Genomic DNA, 17,575 nt, shown 5'->3' with positions numbered 1-17,575 from the left:
TATTCTTATGTCAATCCTCAGTTAAATAAGTGTATGAAAGCATCCAGCATAGGGCCTGGCATAGGATAGGTACTCATCACTGAGAGTTAAATATGTGTATAATTAATTCCCGATGGGGTGGTAATGTGCTATAGCAGAAAACTGCTGGACCACTATGTAGTAAGACCAAGATTCTAGTCAAAGTTCTGCTAGTCTGACCTTTGCTGAGTTATTTCTTAACCATTCATGGTCTTGGTTTTCTTCTCAGTAAAATGTTGGGATTGAGCTAAGATGATTTCTAGGTGATTTAAATGTCAGTAAAATGAAAAGGGGACTTAAACATCATGGCATAATGGTTTGCTTGACAAAATTCAGCAATAAGGAAATTATCTTCTGAGAAAGTGCCAACTCCTAAAGAGGAAATTATGAAGATTGACAGATTGCATAGCACAAATACAAGGAGATGGAGAAGGCTAGATAATGAATAGGACTTTTGCTTTTCTTAACAATAACAACATGTATTGAGCACTGTGTAACAAGTATGAAACAAATGTATGATTTTAGTTCTGAATGCAGGGGTTAAGAAAAGTGCAGGAGTAGTTCTCATGCCATAGGCTGACAGGACACAAATGATTCCTGGGGAAGTAAAACGTCAAATTAGCTGATTGAAGGAAAGAGTAGCTGTTTTCAGCCGAAGTCAAAGGAATGGGGACATGGAAGCGGCTGGGAAGTACTTTGTATTCTTAAAGAGGTAAAAGTGGCAGTGGGAAGGTATTAGAACCTCCTGGGAGCTTTCTCCAGGTACACCTGACCAAGCTTTTCCTCAGGAGAGTCTTATATCTCCTACAAGCGGCAACAGGGTATGTGTATTTAAAACAGACCAAAAAAAAAAAAAACACCAAAAAACCACCCTTAAGTGATGCTAATATTTACCCTTTCACACCCTTGAGAATCACTGCTTTAAGCCTATGCAAAGCCTAGTAACCGCAGAATTCTTGCAGCATTATCTCATCTATAGATGATCAGAACTTGATATTTCCCCATGTTGTAATTAAGTTTATTATGCACATGAATGCGAGTGGAAGAATGCCTCTGAAAAGAGGCAATGAGAAAATCAAACATTGTCTATTGAACACAATTAGAATAAAGTTAATCAAGTGCCCTGATGATAGCCAGATGTATTACCCCCTTTATAGTCTTAGGATGTTTTTACCTAAAGAACCAGTGAGAGAGTAGGCAATTAGAGGCTGGCTAGGTAGATAGAGAGGGAGGTTCTCGGGAGAGAGACAGTGCCGGTGGGACCGCACCTGTACCCTCCCTATGGTGTAACTAGCAGATGGAAATGTAGTTAAGAATTTCCTCTCATACCAGGATGTCTGCTCAGAAGGGACTGTCCCAACTTAGGCACAGGCACCATAAATCAACTAAATGTCCTGAACATGACCCAGAGCTAATTGTAATATCATTAGCACTGTGGTTTGGGCACCTCCCCCCCACCATGGGTTTCGCTAAGGTGCTTGGGTAATAACCAAGATGGAATCACTATGGTGCAACACCCCTGGGGGAACTTTACCCCTCCCATTATGACAGAACCCACAGAAGACTTCTTTTGCCACATAAAAAACCCAGAACTCAGCCTCATTTCTGACAACCCACTTTTGAGTCCCCTCTTGCTGCTAAGAGCTTTTCTGTTGCTTAGTAAATTCTACTCTGCCTTACTTACTCTCTGGTGTCTGCTTGCCTTCTTCTTGGTCATGGGACAAGAACTCAGACCTCGCTAAACGAAGGAGTAAGAAGGCTGCAATACTAGGTGGTCTAGTATTAGCCTTTTTCCTCTAAGGTAGGATGGGAATGATACTGGGAACAATTTGTTTTCTAGATTTCCTAAAAATCATCACACTTATATTTGTTTTATGATGGTTTCTTCATTTCAAACTTTCATTCATTCAGCAAAATGTATCCAATTTATTAAGTGCCCACCATATGCAAGAACAGTAGCAGACATGAGAGACCCAGACCTTGACCTTATATAGCTAACGATGCTCATTTCAGATTATTTTTCATTGATAAGCTTTAGGGTGGCTGTACTCCGATGAAATATAAGAAATGACCATATCTCATTAGCAAGCCACACAGATTGTGAAGATCATAATGTTGGCTGGGTACTCAGCCAGAGGCATTCCCAAGAACAGCTAATCTCATCCCTAGTATTCATTCCTTAATGACTAAGTGCCTGCAAGATTCTAGGCCCTGTGCTGAGAATACTAAAATGGATAAAACATAATCTCCACTTTTCTGAGCTCACATTTGAGTGAGACATTTGGGTATTTAACTTTAGTCAAAGCAAACTGAATGACCCTGACCTCAATTCTTTGCTTTTCTTTTACCTCAACTGCTTAGTGTAATGCTGATCACATCATTGTTGGATTTGAGTTGTAACGAATGTTCAATGTCCTCTAGAACAAATATTCAATGGTTGTTTGAAAAACACTTAACAGAAACAAAAATGTCCTTTTAAAAACATGAAAAGGTCCAATTTAGAAATGCATGTTTAAACTATACTACACATAAATACCAAAAAAATAGTATTTTTAATCAGATGGGCAAAAATCCAAATGTTCAAGAGCCTACTCTACTGGTAAGGCTGTGGGGAAACAGGCACTCATATACAGTGTTGGTGGGAGTTTATACCATCCCCGTGCCTGCCAGATTTCTAGCTAGTGGGCAGTCATAGTGGCTGTGTTTCTCTTTTCCCTTTTCTCAATTCCCTTACCTCCTTCCCTTTTTGGTGATGGAAAAGACCAGACTCCAAGTGGCTGAGGGGAAGTGAGAGTGAACACAAGAAAATAAGGAAACTTATGAGGCCCAAGGGCAACAAAACAATCTGGCTGGGGTAAGGAAAGCTGCAAGGCATCTGAAGATCATCCCCTAAGCAATAGGCTTGAGGCTTTTTAAGGCAACTCCTGTAGAGGAAGAGCCACGCCTTTGACTTTCACTCAACACAGGCCCTTCCTGTCCAAGAGGGGAGGCTTTGTCACTGAGTTAATGGACAGTGGCTTCCGACCCTACCTCCACACCTGCTTTTCCATGTTTTCTCCTCCAACCATTTCCTACCCTATCCTCTCAATCCCAGGAATATCCAGTTATTGCAAACATGCCTCTAAGGGGTCAAGTCACACTCACTACCGCCACCACTTGGTGGCTCCACTCAACAGATCTTCACTCAACAGTTCAGCACTCAACAGATCTTCAAGAGCAGGGTCAGCCCTTGCAGGGCCTTGAAACTGAGGGCCTCCTTAAACTCGTGCTGGGTGATCTCCCTAGTCCTGGCCCTGCTCAGCAGTCTGCCGCTGAAGTGCTCCCTGGGAGCAGACCACCAGCCCAATCCTCCAGCCTCTCCAGGTTGGATTGAGTATCTGGCTGACTCAGGAGCATCACATGGGGACCAGGATGCCAGAGGGAGGTGGCGAGGCCCAACCTGTTGCTTCTGGAGGCTTATGTTTCAGGCAGTGAGACGAGTTGGTTCTCAGAAGATTCTGCGACTTATCTTCTCCCGTTCTGTGGTAGTCTTTTTTGTCAGGAGCAAAGAGCAGGAATGGAGGGAAAAGTGAAGAAGACCTAGAGAACAAATAAGTGACACAGCCAATACATATTTTATTCAACTGACAGGGACCATAAGTCCCCTGTTGGGTAACCCAAGGAAGTTCACAGTTCATCAGAAGGAACCAATTAAGATAATAGCTAGAAATCTGATAGGCACGGAGCAGTTGGGCTGCATGGCAAGTGGGCATTCATCCCCAGAGTTTCCTGGAAGAGGATGCCCAGGTGCCTGGTGGCAAGAGACAAGGCAGGAAAGTGGTGGTGGGGGAGGGCTTGGCTGAAGAACACACTGAGAGCAGGAGCAAGGGTCACATTTGATCTCCCAGGCCTGAAATTGCCAGTGCCTGGCACATAATAAGGACACAAAAAATTGCTTGTAGAATTGAGAGTTTGGGCTGGGCGCGGTGGCTCAGGCCTGTAATCCCAGCACTTTGGGAGGCCAAGGTGGGTGGATCACGAGGTCAAGAGATTGAGACCATCCTGGCTAACACCGTGAAACCCCGTCTCTACTAAAAAAAATACAAAAAAAAAAAAATAGGCGTGGTGGTGGGCGCTTGTAGTCCCAGCTACTCAGGAGGCTGAGGCAGGAAAATGGCGTAAACCTGGGAGGCGGAGCTTGCAGTGAGCCGAGATCGCGTCACTGCACTCCAGCCTGGGTGACAGAGCAAGACTCCATCTCAAAAAAAAAAAAAAAAAAAAAGAGAATTGAGAGTTTGATTCTCAGGAGTCACAGGAGACTGGAAGGAAGTAAATTAAAAATGGTGAAAAGTGGAAAACAACTTTGGAAGTTACCTGATCGGAAGAAGAACCTCTAGGGAATGGAGTAGAGGGGCCAGATTTGGCAGTACTAGGCAGGGGGTGGAGTAGTGGTGGTGTCCTGTGGGAGTGTGTATGAGAAAGGGGCAGAGTGGTGAGGTGGCTGATGAACTGCTATAGCCAAGCCAAGAATTTGGAGGATGAGAGTGGGAAGTATGAATTGACCCCTGCTTAGTAGGCTTAAAGCTGATAGAAAAGAAACTGGACAGTAGGCAGAGGAATAGGTAGTAAGTGGACTCATGATGGAATAGAATTGGCCAGAAGCTTGAAGAGATAAACTAGAATGGAAGAAGGAATGGGGGTTGGAGAGAACAAATGCCCTTGGAAGGGCATGTTATTGCTCAGTCAGAACAAAGCAAAACTCAAACAAACAAAAAAATCTGAAAAAGAGTATGAACAAAAAGTAGAGGAAGAATGCTGCCTGTTGGGAAAAAGGAGGTGGTGGCAGGAAAGAGGGAGACAGCATGAGGCCTGGAGTTGAAGAAAGTCTCAGCCTTGGGGTCTAATCTTTTGACCTTGGAGAAGACCTGTGGGCAGATTTATAACTGTCAGTTCAGTCTGTCCTCATAGGTGCGCCTGGGAGAGGAACTGGAGGAGGTAGCAGGGTCAGAGACTGCAAGGCAGATTCCTCCCCACAGCCTGAATCTGTCAGAATCTTCTAAGCAGCAGAATGCATTTTGGGCACCATGGCTTCATTGGTTACAACCTCTACCTAGTAAGCAGAGTCTGGATTTAAATCTTGCTTGTGTCAAATCTTACTAGAAAAACCTAGTTCTCTCTTATGCCCTGGGGACTCTGATGTTCCTGCTGCCCTTGCCCATAGGGTATGCCAAATCATGGTTAGAAATCCCTTCCATGGCCCCTCGTTGGTCTCTAATCCAATTTTTATGTTGGAAAACTTGGGTTCTTAAGGGCTTGGCATGGTAGGCCTTACTCTACCTTTGTGCTAGATGCCCACTCCACCTGCCTCTTATTAGAAGAGCCAGTGAAAAGGACAAGGCAAAGGAGAATCATTTCCTTGGATGTCAGTTTTTCAGTTTTACATTGGATTTTCCACCTTTGAGTTGTTTATTCCTTTCTGTCCTTTCAGATTTCTGGACCCAAGTATCCTCAGTGCCCATATTGGAAGCCCCAGCCCCAATGAATCATAGGAGCTTGGTAGTTGCCCCACCATAGTTTCTGATATTGGTGACTAGCCCCAGTTCTTTCACTGAGTTAAGAGTGGAAGAAGACCTTGCAACTAAGGGGAATGGAACTGAGGTCTAGCCTAGTGAGGCTACAGAGAATAAACCTGACAACAGGAGTGTGAAGATCCATCCGAAAAGGGTGAGGTACCACTGCTTGAAATATGAATCCCCTAGCCAGTGGTTCTCAAACTTTAGCTTGTATCACACATCCAGGAGGGCATTTAGTTAAAAGACTGAATGTTGAGCTCCTTCCCGAGTTTCTGATTCAGTAGTTCTCCTGGGGCGGGGGCTAAGAATTTGCATTTCAAACAAGTTTCCAGGTGATATTTATGCTGCTGGCCCAAAGACCAAATTTTGAGAGCCACAGTTTGGTATGGCTCACAAGGGAAAAGAGGAAAATTTTGCTGGCTCAGGCTCTCTAAGGATCTAAAGGAATGGATTTCACTTTTCTGATATTGCCCAGCCCTACCCACTCCCATTCAGTGCATGCATCCTAATTCAGAGATGGAAAGAACTGGTCTTCTGGCCTTTGTAGGTCTGAGTCAGGACCTGCCCTTGATGGAAATAGGAAACAGTGATTTGATTGCAGGAATGTTGGAAAGGGAGGAATTTTGTCCCAAATTATCACCTCTTTGGTTCTCTGAAGCCATAACATTACTTTGACAAGGGAAAAGTTTTTCCTTCCACAATTAGAACTAAGGCGTAAAGTGTAAATAGCCTGGTGAAAAGCTAACACTTTCGGTTACAGTCTCCTATGCAAGGGATTCTTTGAAAGATACTATGTTGGGGTGGAAAGGGGAGGATACTCAGAATAGGGTGGAGGCACCAGATGGAAAAATGTGACAGGTTCCTGAAGATGATATCCCTGTTTTACATTTTGCCCAAAGAGAACACAGAGACACTTTTTATTTAAAGGGGACGGGGTGAAACATGAACATTTGAGGCTGATTCCCTGTGGGAAAAATCATTCAAATCTATTCACTCATCTGATGGCTGTTGCTTGTTTTATTTTTTGTCCAAGAGAGGTGGTGTTGGACCGAGGTAGAGAAGACAGTGGTACACCAGAAATAACCCAAAGGATTGCCCCTTCTGTAGAAGGCCCTTAGACTCCATGATGCCTTTCAGCTGGATGCTATACTTGCACCTAACTCTGGGGGCTTCACTTTCTATCCCTACAATTACTCAAACAGATAAAAGGCTGGATGTTAACATGTAGTTATAAGGGGCGTGATCTAATAGTAAGGAATATCACTTCCCACAAGTCCTTCAAACAAGATTTGTGAGGAGCTGGATTTGTCAGCATGTCAGATCTTTTTGAAAACCAGAGAGTAGAATGTAAGCAATACCCTGTCGTAATTAAAGACCAGACTCCATCCTTATACACTGATGCCTCTGGTACCTTAATTCTTAAAATATTTAGTGACCCTTGCCTTCTAATTCTTGACACAAATATATAATGACCATTTTAGATTGGGGAACTCCCTTTCTTTGAAGGCAGTTTAGGGATTCCACAGATGGGCTTTGAACCTGCTAAATGTGTATGGAAAACTGAGTGAATTACAAATGTCTTTTTCTCAAAAGTGCGTTTCTGGTTTCTGTCAGATTCAACAGGTCTGTACCCAAGACAGGTTCTGAACCATTGCTTATGCAGAGCTTTTAGTATTAAAGAGGGAGAGTAAAAGAAGTGTCAGAGTCCAGATTTATCACTGAACCCAATACTTTCTTACTCCCTGGGGCATCTCCTAATACTGATCCTAAAATGCTCCTGTTTCTGAGAAGCTAGGGCAAGACCTGCCTTACAAAGACCAGCCATTTTGCCTTATTCATAGGATCATAAGCAAGAGAACTGCATTCCAGGAAGAATGAAGGAAGAAGGAAGGCTGCTCACAGTAGCAGAAGGGAGGCAGGGGCCAAGCTGTTCAAGTCACATAAACTCTAAGAAGCCCAGTCAGCAAAATAAGTCTATCTTCAATTCTAGTTGAGTCCAGGACTCTGAGGAGCTGTGATTCACCCAGTTTTTCCTGCAAAAGGCACAGTCGCTAAACTAAATTGGTGCAATTCACTTCCTCTTGCCTCTCTGGTTCATTCCACCAATTGTGGTTGAGAAACACATCTTAGGGAAGAAACAGTATCTAAGCATTAAAGAGAAAATATCCCACTTTGCTCCTCTTCCTCCCTAACCCCGAACTGCTCTTACATACAAGATAATTTTTAAATTATAAGATTGGTATTAACACGATTATTGATAAAGAGAAACAATGACCAACTCATCAACTAACGATGCTAGAATACTTATGCAAGCCCTAGAGTTAAGGGTCTTAGTGTGGACACCTTTCCAGAATTGGAAGGAAAACCAACCAGAAAGCTTATTACCGTGCATCAGCTGAAAAGCTAAGCCACAGCCATTTTCCCTAAAGTTCTGTTTCTGGGAGAATGAGATCTTCAAGGATAACTCTTGCCCCTTGATGAGGCAGTCAAATTCAAACCAGTGATGGCAACAACTTGCAAACACGTAATTCCTGCCCTAATTTTCCAGCACTTAAAACAAAATCCCCACTCAATACAAAGTTTCTATGTGCCTCTTGCCTGAAATCAACAAGAAACAGCTCACCTCCCCAAAGACTCCTCTTTCTCTGCCAGGGCAAAAGCAATCTGCAGCCCAGAGATTCAAACCTAGACATACACATCCACAATTGTCTTAATCTCAGCAGTACTGGGAAAGCTTTGTACTCAACTTAACCTGTCATTTAACCCTTTCCACTAGTTCTCCCTTAATCAGACTGCTTCCTGTCTTGAAACAAAGAAAAAACCCCATATAATCCCCACTACCCTCATCCCCAGAACACAGCCCCTAGAAAACCTAGCTTGTACAGTTTGCACATAGCATGCTGTCTTCAAAGACCCTGCACACAAATACACAGACACATAAAGACAGTCAAGAGGAGAGAGGGGTCTGTTCAAGGGGATAAAGTTTTGTTTTTCTGTTTTTCTGTGTGGGCCAGGGCTATTTGGGGGTATTAGATCATCTCTTAGCCTTGTAGTGTGATCTCTCAGCTGGATATATGTATGTGCAGGATGAAGGGAGTAGGAATAATGGGTAAAAAGGTTATTTTTTCAGCAGGTGAGGGTGAGAGGTGATGTATATACTGCTGATTGGCATAAGGAAGACAGACCCACACAGGAACAAGGTCTGGCCCCCCTGGCTTTCATATGGATAAAAAAGGGGGCTCTGGATGCCTGATCACTATCTCTTGTTTCCTTGTTACTCTCTAACCCAGTGTTCACCAGAGTGTTTCATAGTCACCAGTTCTGTGGGATGTAAATAGAAAGGATACTTAGGTCAAATACATTTAGGAAACACTGCCTTAATAGAAACTTCAGTTTGGTCTACTGCAGAAATTTTCAGAGCCTTTAATATTCTAAAATGGCCTTTCTGTCTATATATAGAGAAAATATAATAGTAACAGTATGCAAGAGTGATACTCAAAATGTTTAACAACTGGTATAGCATAGACTCCAACCAATCAGAATGGATTTCAGCCATAAACTGCCAGTACCACTCTCCTCTTGAGAACAGCTCAGGCTGAATATCAGCCCATGTAGGATGCATTGCTTCCCAAAAGTTTTGCCCAAAGAACTCTATTTTTATGTGCTATCTCACAGAACTGGTGAGAAATGCTCTGGCCATTGCTGGGACCTCATCTTTCTAGGGATGGGGTCAGGGCTTATGATTCTGGCCACTGGGGTTCAGGAGAACGGCAGCCCTGGCAGTGACTCCTGGTAGCACCGGCTGATAGACTTGACCATAGCTGTAGTGGAAACAGATTTCAAAAGACAGATGTTCCTCTGTCCCAGCTGTTCCGGGGACTTTGTCCCTGGTGGGTGAGCAGGTGCCTGTCCAGGTGATGTTTTCGGCCAAAGCTCTTCTCACAGCGAGGGCACTGGAAGGGCTTCTCCCCAGTGTGGGTCAGCCAGTGTCTCACAAGGTGGTGCCTTCGGCCAAAGCTCTTCCCACATTCAGTGCACACGTGACACTTTGGCACTGGTGGGGCACGCTGCCGTTTCCTTGTGCCAGGGCTCTCTCCAACCTCTTGGCCTTTGCAGGATTTGCCTTCTGCATGCACTCTCTGGTGGCTGGCCAGATGGGAGTTGCATCGGAAATTCTTACCACACTCAGAGCACCTGCTGGTCTTGTCATGTAGGTGGGTTTTCTGGTGCCTGATGAGGTGATGTCTTCGCCCAAAGCTCTTCTCACACTTGAGGCAGCTGTAGGGTCTCTCCCCAGTGTGTGTTTGTTGATGCCTGGCAAGGTGGGAGCCCCATACAAACTGTTTCCCACACTGGGGGCATGTGTGGGGTCTTAACAGGGAATCCATCTCTGTGCTACACAGCAGGTTTGAGAAACTATCTTCCTGAAGAAAAGGGGGCCCCAGGAGCATTCCTCTGGAGCTCCTGGGCATGGAATCCCAGCTCTCATCATGCTCCGGGTTCCAGAGAACAGTATCTTCAGACACGCTGGATAACATTCTGGGAGGTTCTGCTTCTAGTTCAGGGGTATCCCCCTCATGTTCACTTCCATCTCCTGCGGAGAAGGGGAAATACCAACCCCAAGAGAAGAGTCACAAGAGAGTGCTTGAGGCCTAAGTCACAAATGAGGTTGTCTGATACCTGCCAGGGCCCAGACTTGACCCCAGAAGGGCTGAGAGAACATAGTCTAATGTCGTACAAGACAGTGCAATAGATATAGAGGTTAAAAGCCTAGGCTTGGGAGGCAGATTACCTAAGATGGAATCTCAGCTTTCCCACTTAACTTCCCTAAACCTTCATTTCTTCTGTAAAATTGGAATAATACCTCTCTCTCAGGCGGTTATAAGATAGCACAGAACCTGCACATAGTTTAAGTACTTAGTAAATTGTATATGTTATTGTTATTATTTATTACCATTATTTATTTACTACTGTATATTACTATTAATCAGCATCTTTCTATCTAAGCATAGATGGAGAGAATTACAGAATGTGCCGCAATTGTCACTGGCTGAATGACACCTGTCGGCAGTCCTCAAGGCATTCCTGAAATGGGTGGGAGGTTGACAACAATATCAACAATAACAACAACTAACATTTATTGAGTGCTTATTATGTGCTTGGCACTGTTCTATTCTAATATTCTAATATATTCATATATTTAATTTTCACAATAATTTACAGATGAAGAAACCAAAGGGAGTTTTATTACTTTTCCAAGGTCCCACAACTACAGCCCAGAATTCAAATCCACAAAGTGCCTGCTACATCATTCTGTTACACTCCCTTGCTTTTGAAGAAAAAAATCTCTAAACCTTTTGTCTCTGGAACTCTCTGAGGCAGAGGAGGGATTAAACGAACATGGAATGATGATGTCCCGAACTGTGAAGGAAGTGGCTGAAAGCCTATTCTAGGTTCTTACCTGTATATGTGACCCTCAGAATGTCCCTCTCCTCTAAGTCCTGGGGGTCAGGGACCCATTGTTCTTCTCCTCCTTCTAGTTGAGAAAGCATGTCCAGTTTGGGAATTGGAAATCCTACTCGTGGGAAAGGAAAATAGAGCTGTCAATTCGTTCAACAGCAATTCTATATTTCTGAAAAAAAATACAAAAAACTGTTTCCTATTGTTTGGAACTCTAGACAAAAGAAGGTCAAGAAAGAAACATATCCCCACCCCAACCTCTTCCCCCACTCATTTCTGTTAAGTCCCTCTTCTCTGCCTAGAAAATCACTCTCCTTCCCAATGAACCTGTTTTCTTCCACTCAGATACTTCCAGCCCAGCTGGCCTTTCTGGGCGTAACTTCACTTTAGTCCTACTACGACAGTCCTACCCCCTGCATCCCTATCTTCCTCTACATGGTTCCCAAGTTTACAAGGACCCAGTTCCAGTTCTCTCTGCTTTATGAGAACCTCCTAATTCCCAACCAAGAAGAACCTCAAGTTCTACTCCACAATTAAGCATCATTTGCTTTTTTACTTTTTTTTTTTTTTAATGATATTTACTCTCATTCTCTTGGGATTGGCCCTAGTGTTCTTTCTCCAGCAGAAGCATAGACAGATTCCCTGCCACATAAAGAGTCCTAGACAGACACTATCCAATAGCCCTGAAGCAGATGGCTCCGTCCTCCCAGAGTACAATCTTCTAGTGGCTGGAGAAGGTCATGCTTACTCAGAGAGACTACTATCCCACAGTTTTCCTGCATGACATATTCTCCATAAAAGTCTGTCTGAGAGGGGTCCAGGCTCCGCCACTCCTCCTGAGAGAAGCACAGTGACACATCCTTGATGGTTACCAGGCCCTGAAACAAAATGTAGCATCTTCTGTCAGCAGCTGTTTTTTAAGGAAAATGTGATTCAGTATGAAAGGCTAAGTTAGTAGAGGAGAGAGGGTGAGAAATGATCTGAGAAAAGAGCTGCCCAGAAGTCCCTGGGTAGGGCACATAGTTTTGGTAACAGGGAAATGAGGAGAGGAGTAAAGGTAGATGGTCAAGGAGTGAGTGAGTGTAATGTTACTGGAGGAATTTCCCAAGTGGGGCCATGAGAAGCTGGAGGCACCATAAACTCATCACCACCTCTGTTTAGCTACAGGTGTCTACTCAGTCACTTCTCCCTGGCCTTACTCTTTTTATGAAGAAATTATGTACCATTTCCTCCTTCTTCCACTGGACCTTGCCTTTTCTATCAGCACAAAATGCTACAGATAAAACATTCTTTCTTGCCTCCCTTGCCACAGCATTTTTTTTTTTTTTTTGAGACGGAGTCTCACTGTCGCCCAGGCTGGAGTGCAGTAGCACAATCTTGGCTCACTGCAACCTCCACCTCCCAGGTTCAAGCGATTCTCCTGTCTCAGCCTCCCAAGTAGCTGGAATTACAGGCACCCACCACTACACCCAGCTATTTTTTTGTGTTGTTAGTAGAGACGGGGTTTCACCATGTTGGCCAGGCTGGTCTCGAACTCCTCACCTTGTGATTTGCCCACCTTGGCCTCCCAAAGTGCTGGGATTACAGGCATGAGCCACCGTGCCTGGCCATATCTTTCTATTTTTAGGCAGCACAGTATGGTGGTTAGGAGCTCAGAATCTGGAGCCAAGTGACTCAGCTTTGCCACTTTCTCGCAGCATGACCTACACAAGTGCCTTAATCTCTCCCTGCCCCATTTCCTCATCTGTAAAATTGGATAACTGAGTTGTTCTCAGAATTAAATGAGTTAATATACATAAAGCACCCAGAAAATGGCATACATGATAAGCACTCTGGGGGTGTACTCTATTAGTACTAACACTATTAGTATTAGCTTTCCACAGCTCTCCTATTGCCTTCTGAATCTAAACCTAATTTCCTTTCTAGCTCTGCCCCTCTTTATAACCTTCTTCCTCTTCTTTTCCATAAATGCTCCCTCATCTACCCAATCCTTCCACTTTAGGTTCTTCTAAGCTTTCTTCAGGTCCTCTTTTCCTAATCTTTCCAGATTTATTTCTTAAAGGAAGGTAATTAATTATTCTTAAAATCCTCCTGTGGATAACAAACACAGCCATCCATTAAAAACCCTAACCTTGGCCAGGCACGGTGGCTCATACCTGTGATCCCAGCACTTTGGGAGGCTGAGGTGGGCAGATCACCTGAGGTCAGCAGTTCAAGACCAGCCTGGCCAACGTGGCAAAACCTTGTCTCTACTAAAAACACAAAAATTAGCCAGGTGTGGTGGCGTGTGCCAGTAGTCCCAGCTACTTGGGAGGCTGAAGCACGAGAATCGCTTGAACCCAGAAGGTGGAGGTTGCAGGGAGCCAAGATCGTACCACTGCACTCCAGCCAGGGCAACACAGTGAGATTCTGTCTCAAAAACAAAAAACAAAACAAAACCCCAAAAAACCCTAACCTCAAGGAATTCCCTTTCTTGTGGGTCCATTTAATTTTCCAAGGGTCTTATGACCCCTTGGAAAGGGATAGAATCTATTCAGTTAGAAGATGAACATACCATTGATGATCATGTGAGCCAACTCATCAATGGGCTGATGCGAAAGCAATACAAAGGCAGCAGTGATGGGACCACAGGAGACGCCAAGGGAAGCAGAGCTCACCTGTGATCCCGCCGCAAGAAGTGCAGCTGCCATCTCCCAGTCTCCAGTGTTCCCCTCCTGGGGAATTGCAGGAACCCAGGGAGCAGACTGAGCTGATAAGGAGAGAGAAGAAACATTAGAGAATAACGATCTACCCTTTCTCAATGGGGCCCGGGCCCCATTTTAGAGAGGCTTAAGGGTCACATCTTCTGTATCTATGCCCATTGGTAAAACTCAAATGCATAAATGTAGATGAGAAGGCCATCACTCAAAATGTTCTGAAAGCGTATCAGATGGCTTTTAGTTAGACTAGCTATAGTTTGAATTTACAGTACTTGAATGTAATTTTCATCTAGTAAATTACATCTTACTGAGTGGGTTATCCAACAGTAATCAGGTTGCTGTCACTTCCTTCATCTCCCTCATTCAGTATCACTAATTATGCATTTGCATGTGGAGGGAGTAATTATGAAGAAACAAGAGAAGCCCAGTTGCATGGTTTGCTGAATTCAGGAGCCTATTCTGTACCTGTGACCAGGGCTCAGAAAGAATGGGCTGGTCCTGGTACAGGTTATGCTATTTAGTCCATGGCAATTTGGAGATTTTTAACCCTACTTTTAGAACAAATATTAGGAGACTATGCACTGTGCTTCCCACACACTCTGTGAGTTCTCACCCTTCTCCTGAAGGGACTGTGGCTCCTCTTCAAGGTCACAGCACAGGTGCTCCAGAGGTCCTGGTACTGTTCTCCATGGCCGCTCTTCCTGGCTTCCCCTTTCCACCTGGGGCTCTGCTCCATCCAGCTGTACATTCATTGATTCCCATCCTGTCCCCAGAGCTGCTGTCTGTTCTGAAAGCATTTCTGCTGCAGACCCAAATTGTGACCTGGAACAAATTCATATCAGCAATGCCCATGAAAATGGGAAAGGAGTGATATTTCTAAGGGAGTTATGAAGAACAGGCCCAGGGATAATAGACGAAACTAGATAGGAGGAGCTTGCTGGAAGATGAACTTTAAAAGCTTGATGTGTTCCGATCAACTGAGCCTGCACCAAGCTTCTTGGAGGAACTAAGAAATTGGCAGGTGCTACGTAGCAAAGCCACTAACTGGTATTTTGTGGACCTCATTATAGAAACAGAATATACCTGAAGGTTAGAAGAAGTTCATTTAAAAAAAAGAACTGTCCTGGAAATTCAAAGGCTATCCATTTAATTTCAAGCACATGAAGTACAGGAAAGTAAGCAATTTGGAAACATACAGGAAGAAATACACATAGACTTGCACTCAACAAGATGGATGTAATCACACAGAAGATTTTCTGCCACAAATCACAGTCTCATCAGTTTAGAATGAAATGATTACTATAGGTAAAAGTCCCAACCAAGGGGCGTATTTGTATCATGAGGCTGGGCCAAAAGGTACCTCACTTGGGACAAGCCTCAATAAAAAGGCACTTGGTCTACCATCCAATGAGAACTGGTAGTAAAGATGGTAGAAAAACTGATAACTTGGAAAGCAGGTGTTAAGACTCCAAAGTAATCCTAAGAGGTAAGAGAAATTGTTGGTCTGTGAGGAGCTGAAGTTTAATCAGGAAAAGTAAAAAGGAACAGAAAGAGTTTGAACCAGAGCTGGAAAAGGGGGGAAGAACTGCTGCTAACATGACCCAGAAGAACAAACCTGTTTATTTGTCAGGCACCAGTCAGATCTCATTAGAAAAATATATTCAGTTTGAAAGAAGCGTATGGTGAAGCCAGTGTGTGTTCATCAGAAAACATCAAAGTCAAGAAAGGGATGGGAAATACAGCCACTGGGAAAGTTAAAAATGTCAGATGTAGTTTTCTCTGTCTGGAGAAGAAGGCTGATGAATGATGCTACTAATGAATAAAAACAGAGGTCCCTTCTATCTCTATATAGGTCAAACAGAAAAAAATGGGTCTTGATTGCAAGAGAAGAGATTTAGGTTATTTTTTTTAAATTCTTAATAATCCTGCAGTGTACAATACCAGATAGTGGGCTCTTCTTTTTCTTTAGACAACTTAAGAGCAGGATGGGTCACACTTCTGTTGTGATAGGGCTTTATGGCAGAGAAATAATCTGAGACTCAGAATCTCTTTCTGTTTGGCAACATATTTTGGGTATTCTTATTCAATATCCAAACAGTCAGAGTCAGTGAAAGGCTTCCAAGAGCAGTCAGAAACTTGGTAACTATCCTGGCTTACTTACATCCTTTCAATAACACTTGCAAGAACCTTGAAGGCCAGGGTAGGTAATCACAGATGTCAAGTCGTCTATTTTCTTGCCTATTTGTCTTTGACAAAAGAGGTAGGTGGGAACCCTAAGCCCAATGCACAGGAAAAACAAATTCCCCTTTTATCTCAGAAGTCCAAAGATGGCTCAGGGCCTCATGGGAGCACCCTGGACTGATTCCCAGCCTAGGAGGTTTCCTTTTCAGAGACTTTTCATGAGAAAGGAAAATTCTTGCTAAAGCAATAAAGGGAAACTTCCATTTTAGCCCTCTTCTCTGAATTCCAGCTCTGTATCCACTTTTAACACACAGGGCACTAATTCTCCCTCTTCGTCCCATCTTTCTGGTTCTCTAGCTCCTGTGCAAATCCTCCCTGAAGGCTTTACCTCTAGCTACATATCTGGACACTTGTCTCAAACCCTTTCTCCATCTCCCCCAGGTAGCAGAGTCTCTTAATGGGAAGCCTCTTTGTGCAGAGCCCATTGGGCCAGCTGTAAGTTTTTCTATACCACTGATAGAAATCCGTGGAAGTGCTAGCAAAAATCTCAGCAAAGGATGGGATGGGTACCTGTCCTCAGCTTGCATTTCCTAAGATATTCACGCAGAGCCAGCACCTGGGCGGTTAAGGTGGTAGCCCTAACCTCGTTTCTCCTGGTTCCAGGATGATCCCATGCCCACTGCAGTGTGGGTTCTAGGGCTTTCATTTCCCCCTTTTCTTCACACATATGGGTAGCAAGGGACCTGCAAAAGGAAGTTTTTGCAGCCAGTGCTGATGAACAGAAAAGGGGCCATGTTATAAAAATGAGTAGCCCAAGGGCACACGGACGAGTTGGCTCCGTCCATCAGAGAACCCTGGCCCCTGCCACGGGTAGGGCATGGGCGGGACGGGAGCCTGCTCAGGGGTAAGGTTGCTTCTTCCCTTCTTCTTGTCACAGTGCCCCTGGAAAGGGTCAGATTTCAGAGAATCCGAGCAAGGCAGAACTGGAGCAGGGGAAGTGAGGTCAGAAAACAGGTTTCCCATGAGCTGGGGCATGAGCAAGTGAAGAGAAAGGGAGCCACGGGGTAACCTGTGCGCGAGTGACAGCGGCGGGAGCCCGCAGGGCCTGACAGTTGCGATGGGCACGGGGAGACAGGGCGAGAGGCGGGCACAGAATGTCAGCGGGGCAGACCCCCGGGAAAGGCAGCAACCCGGAAGACGCGCCGATCCTGCTCCCAGCCCCTATGGGTGACCGAGCCCCCACCAGCCGCCCCGGGAAGCCAGGCGTCCCTCCCTCCAGCCGCAGCTCCCTCCGGCCCGGCTCCACTCACCCCTGGTCGGCTTGGCCCGCGGCCCGGTGCCTCCCTCCCGGGCGCCGCCTGCCCCTCCCCTCCGCCCTCCGCTTGCGTCTGGGAGCCGGCGGCCGGCGGAGCCAGCGACAGGCGGAGACGGCGGCCCGGCGGGCGCGGGCGGGGCGGGGCGGGGCGGGCACAGGAAATCCCCGCCCGCTTCCGGGGCTCGGCGGCGGCGGAGGCGCGGGGAGTGGGAGGGAGAGGAGTGGGAGGGAGAGGAGTGGGAGGGAGGGACGGGAGGGGGCGGGGCTGCGGCTCAGGCGCCCCCAAACGCGAACCCGGGACCTCCGCGCCCGCCGCCGTGGGGAGGGTGCGGCCCGAGACGCTTGGAGGG

The 17,575-nt window shown here is 45.3% G+C and overlaps 1 protein-coding gene across 8 annotated transcripts; it reads right to left on the bottom strand.

Annotated features, from left to right (window-relative positions):
• Positions 1-1,026: 1,026 nt before the first annotated feature.
• Positions 1,027-17,354, bottom strand: ZNF641 (zinc finger protein 641). Of its 8 annotated transcripts, none has more exons than XM_054664314.2 (6): positions 17,221-17,354; positions 14,343-14,551; positions 13,688-13,779; positions 11,779-11,908; positions 11,032-11,145; positions 1,027-3,597 (listed from the first exon to the last, which is right to left on the bottom strand). In XM_054664314.2, exons 2-6 carry the CDS (start codon positions 14,524-14,526, stop codon positions 3,506-3,508), a joined length of 612 nt encoding a protein of 203 aa, XP_054520289.1. In that variant the 5' UTR covers positions 14,527-14,551; positions 17,221-17,354; the 3' UTR covers positions 1,027-3,505. The 8 variants fall into 8 exon arrangements, with proteins under 8 accessions (XP_054520289.1, XP_054520288.1, XP_509030.3 ...); XM_054664313.2 differs by lacking the exon at positions 17,221-17,354 and adding an exon at positions 16,481-16,571 and having other exon boundaries at positions 3,387-3,597; XM_509030.9 differs by lacking the exon at positions 1,027-3,597 and adding an exon at positions 3,614-10,164.
• Positions 17,355-17,575: the final 221 nt, after the last annotated feature.

This window comes from Pan troglodytes, chromosome 10, assembly GCF_028858775.2.
Source record: "Pan troglodytes isolate AG18354 chromosome 10, NHGRI_mPanTro3-v2.0_pri, whole genome shotgun sequence".
In the NCBI taxonomy this organism is placed as follows: Eukaryota; Metazoa; Chordata; class Mammalia; order Primates; family Hominidae; genus Pan; species Pan troglodytes.
This window is presented reverse-complemented; position numbering and strand designations above follow the sequence as displayed.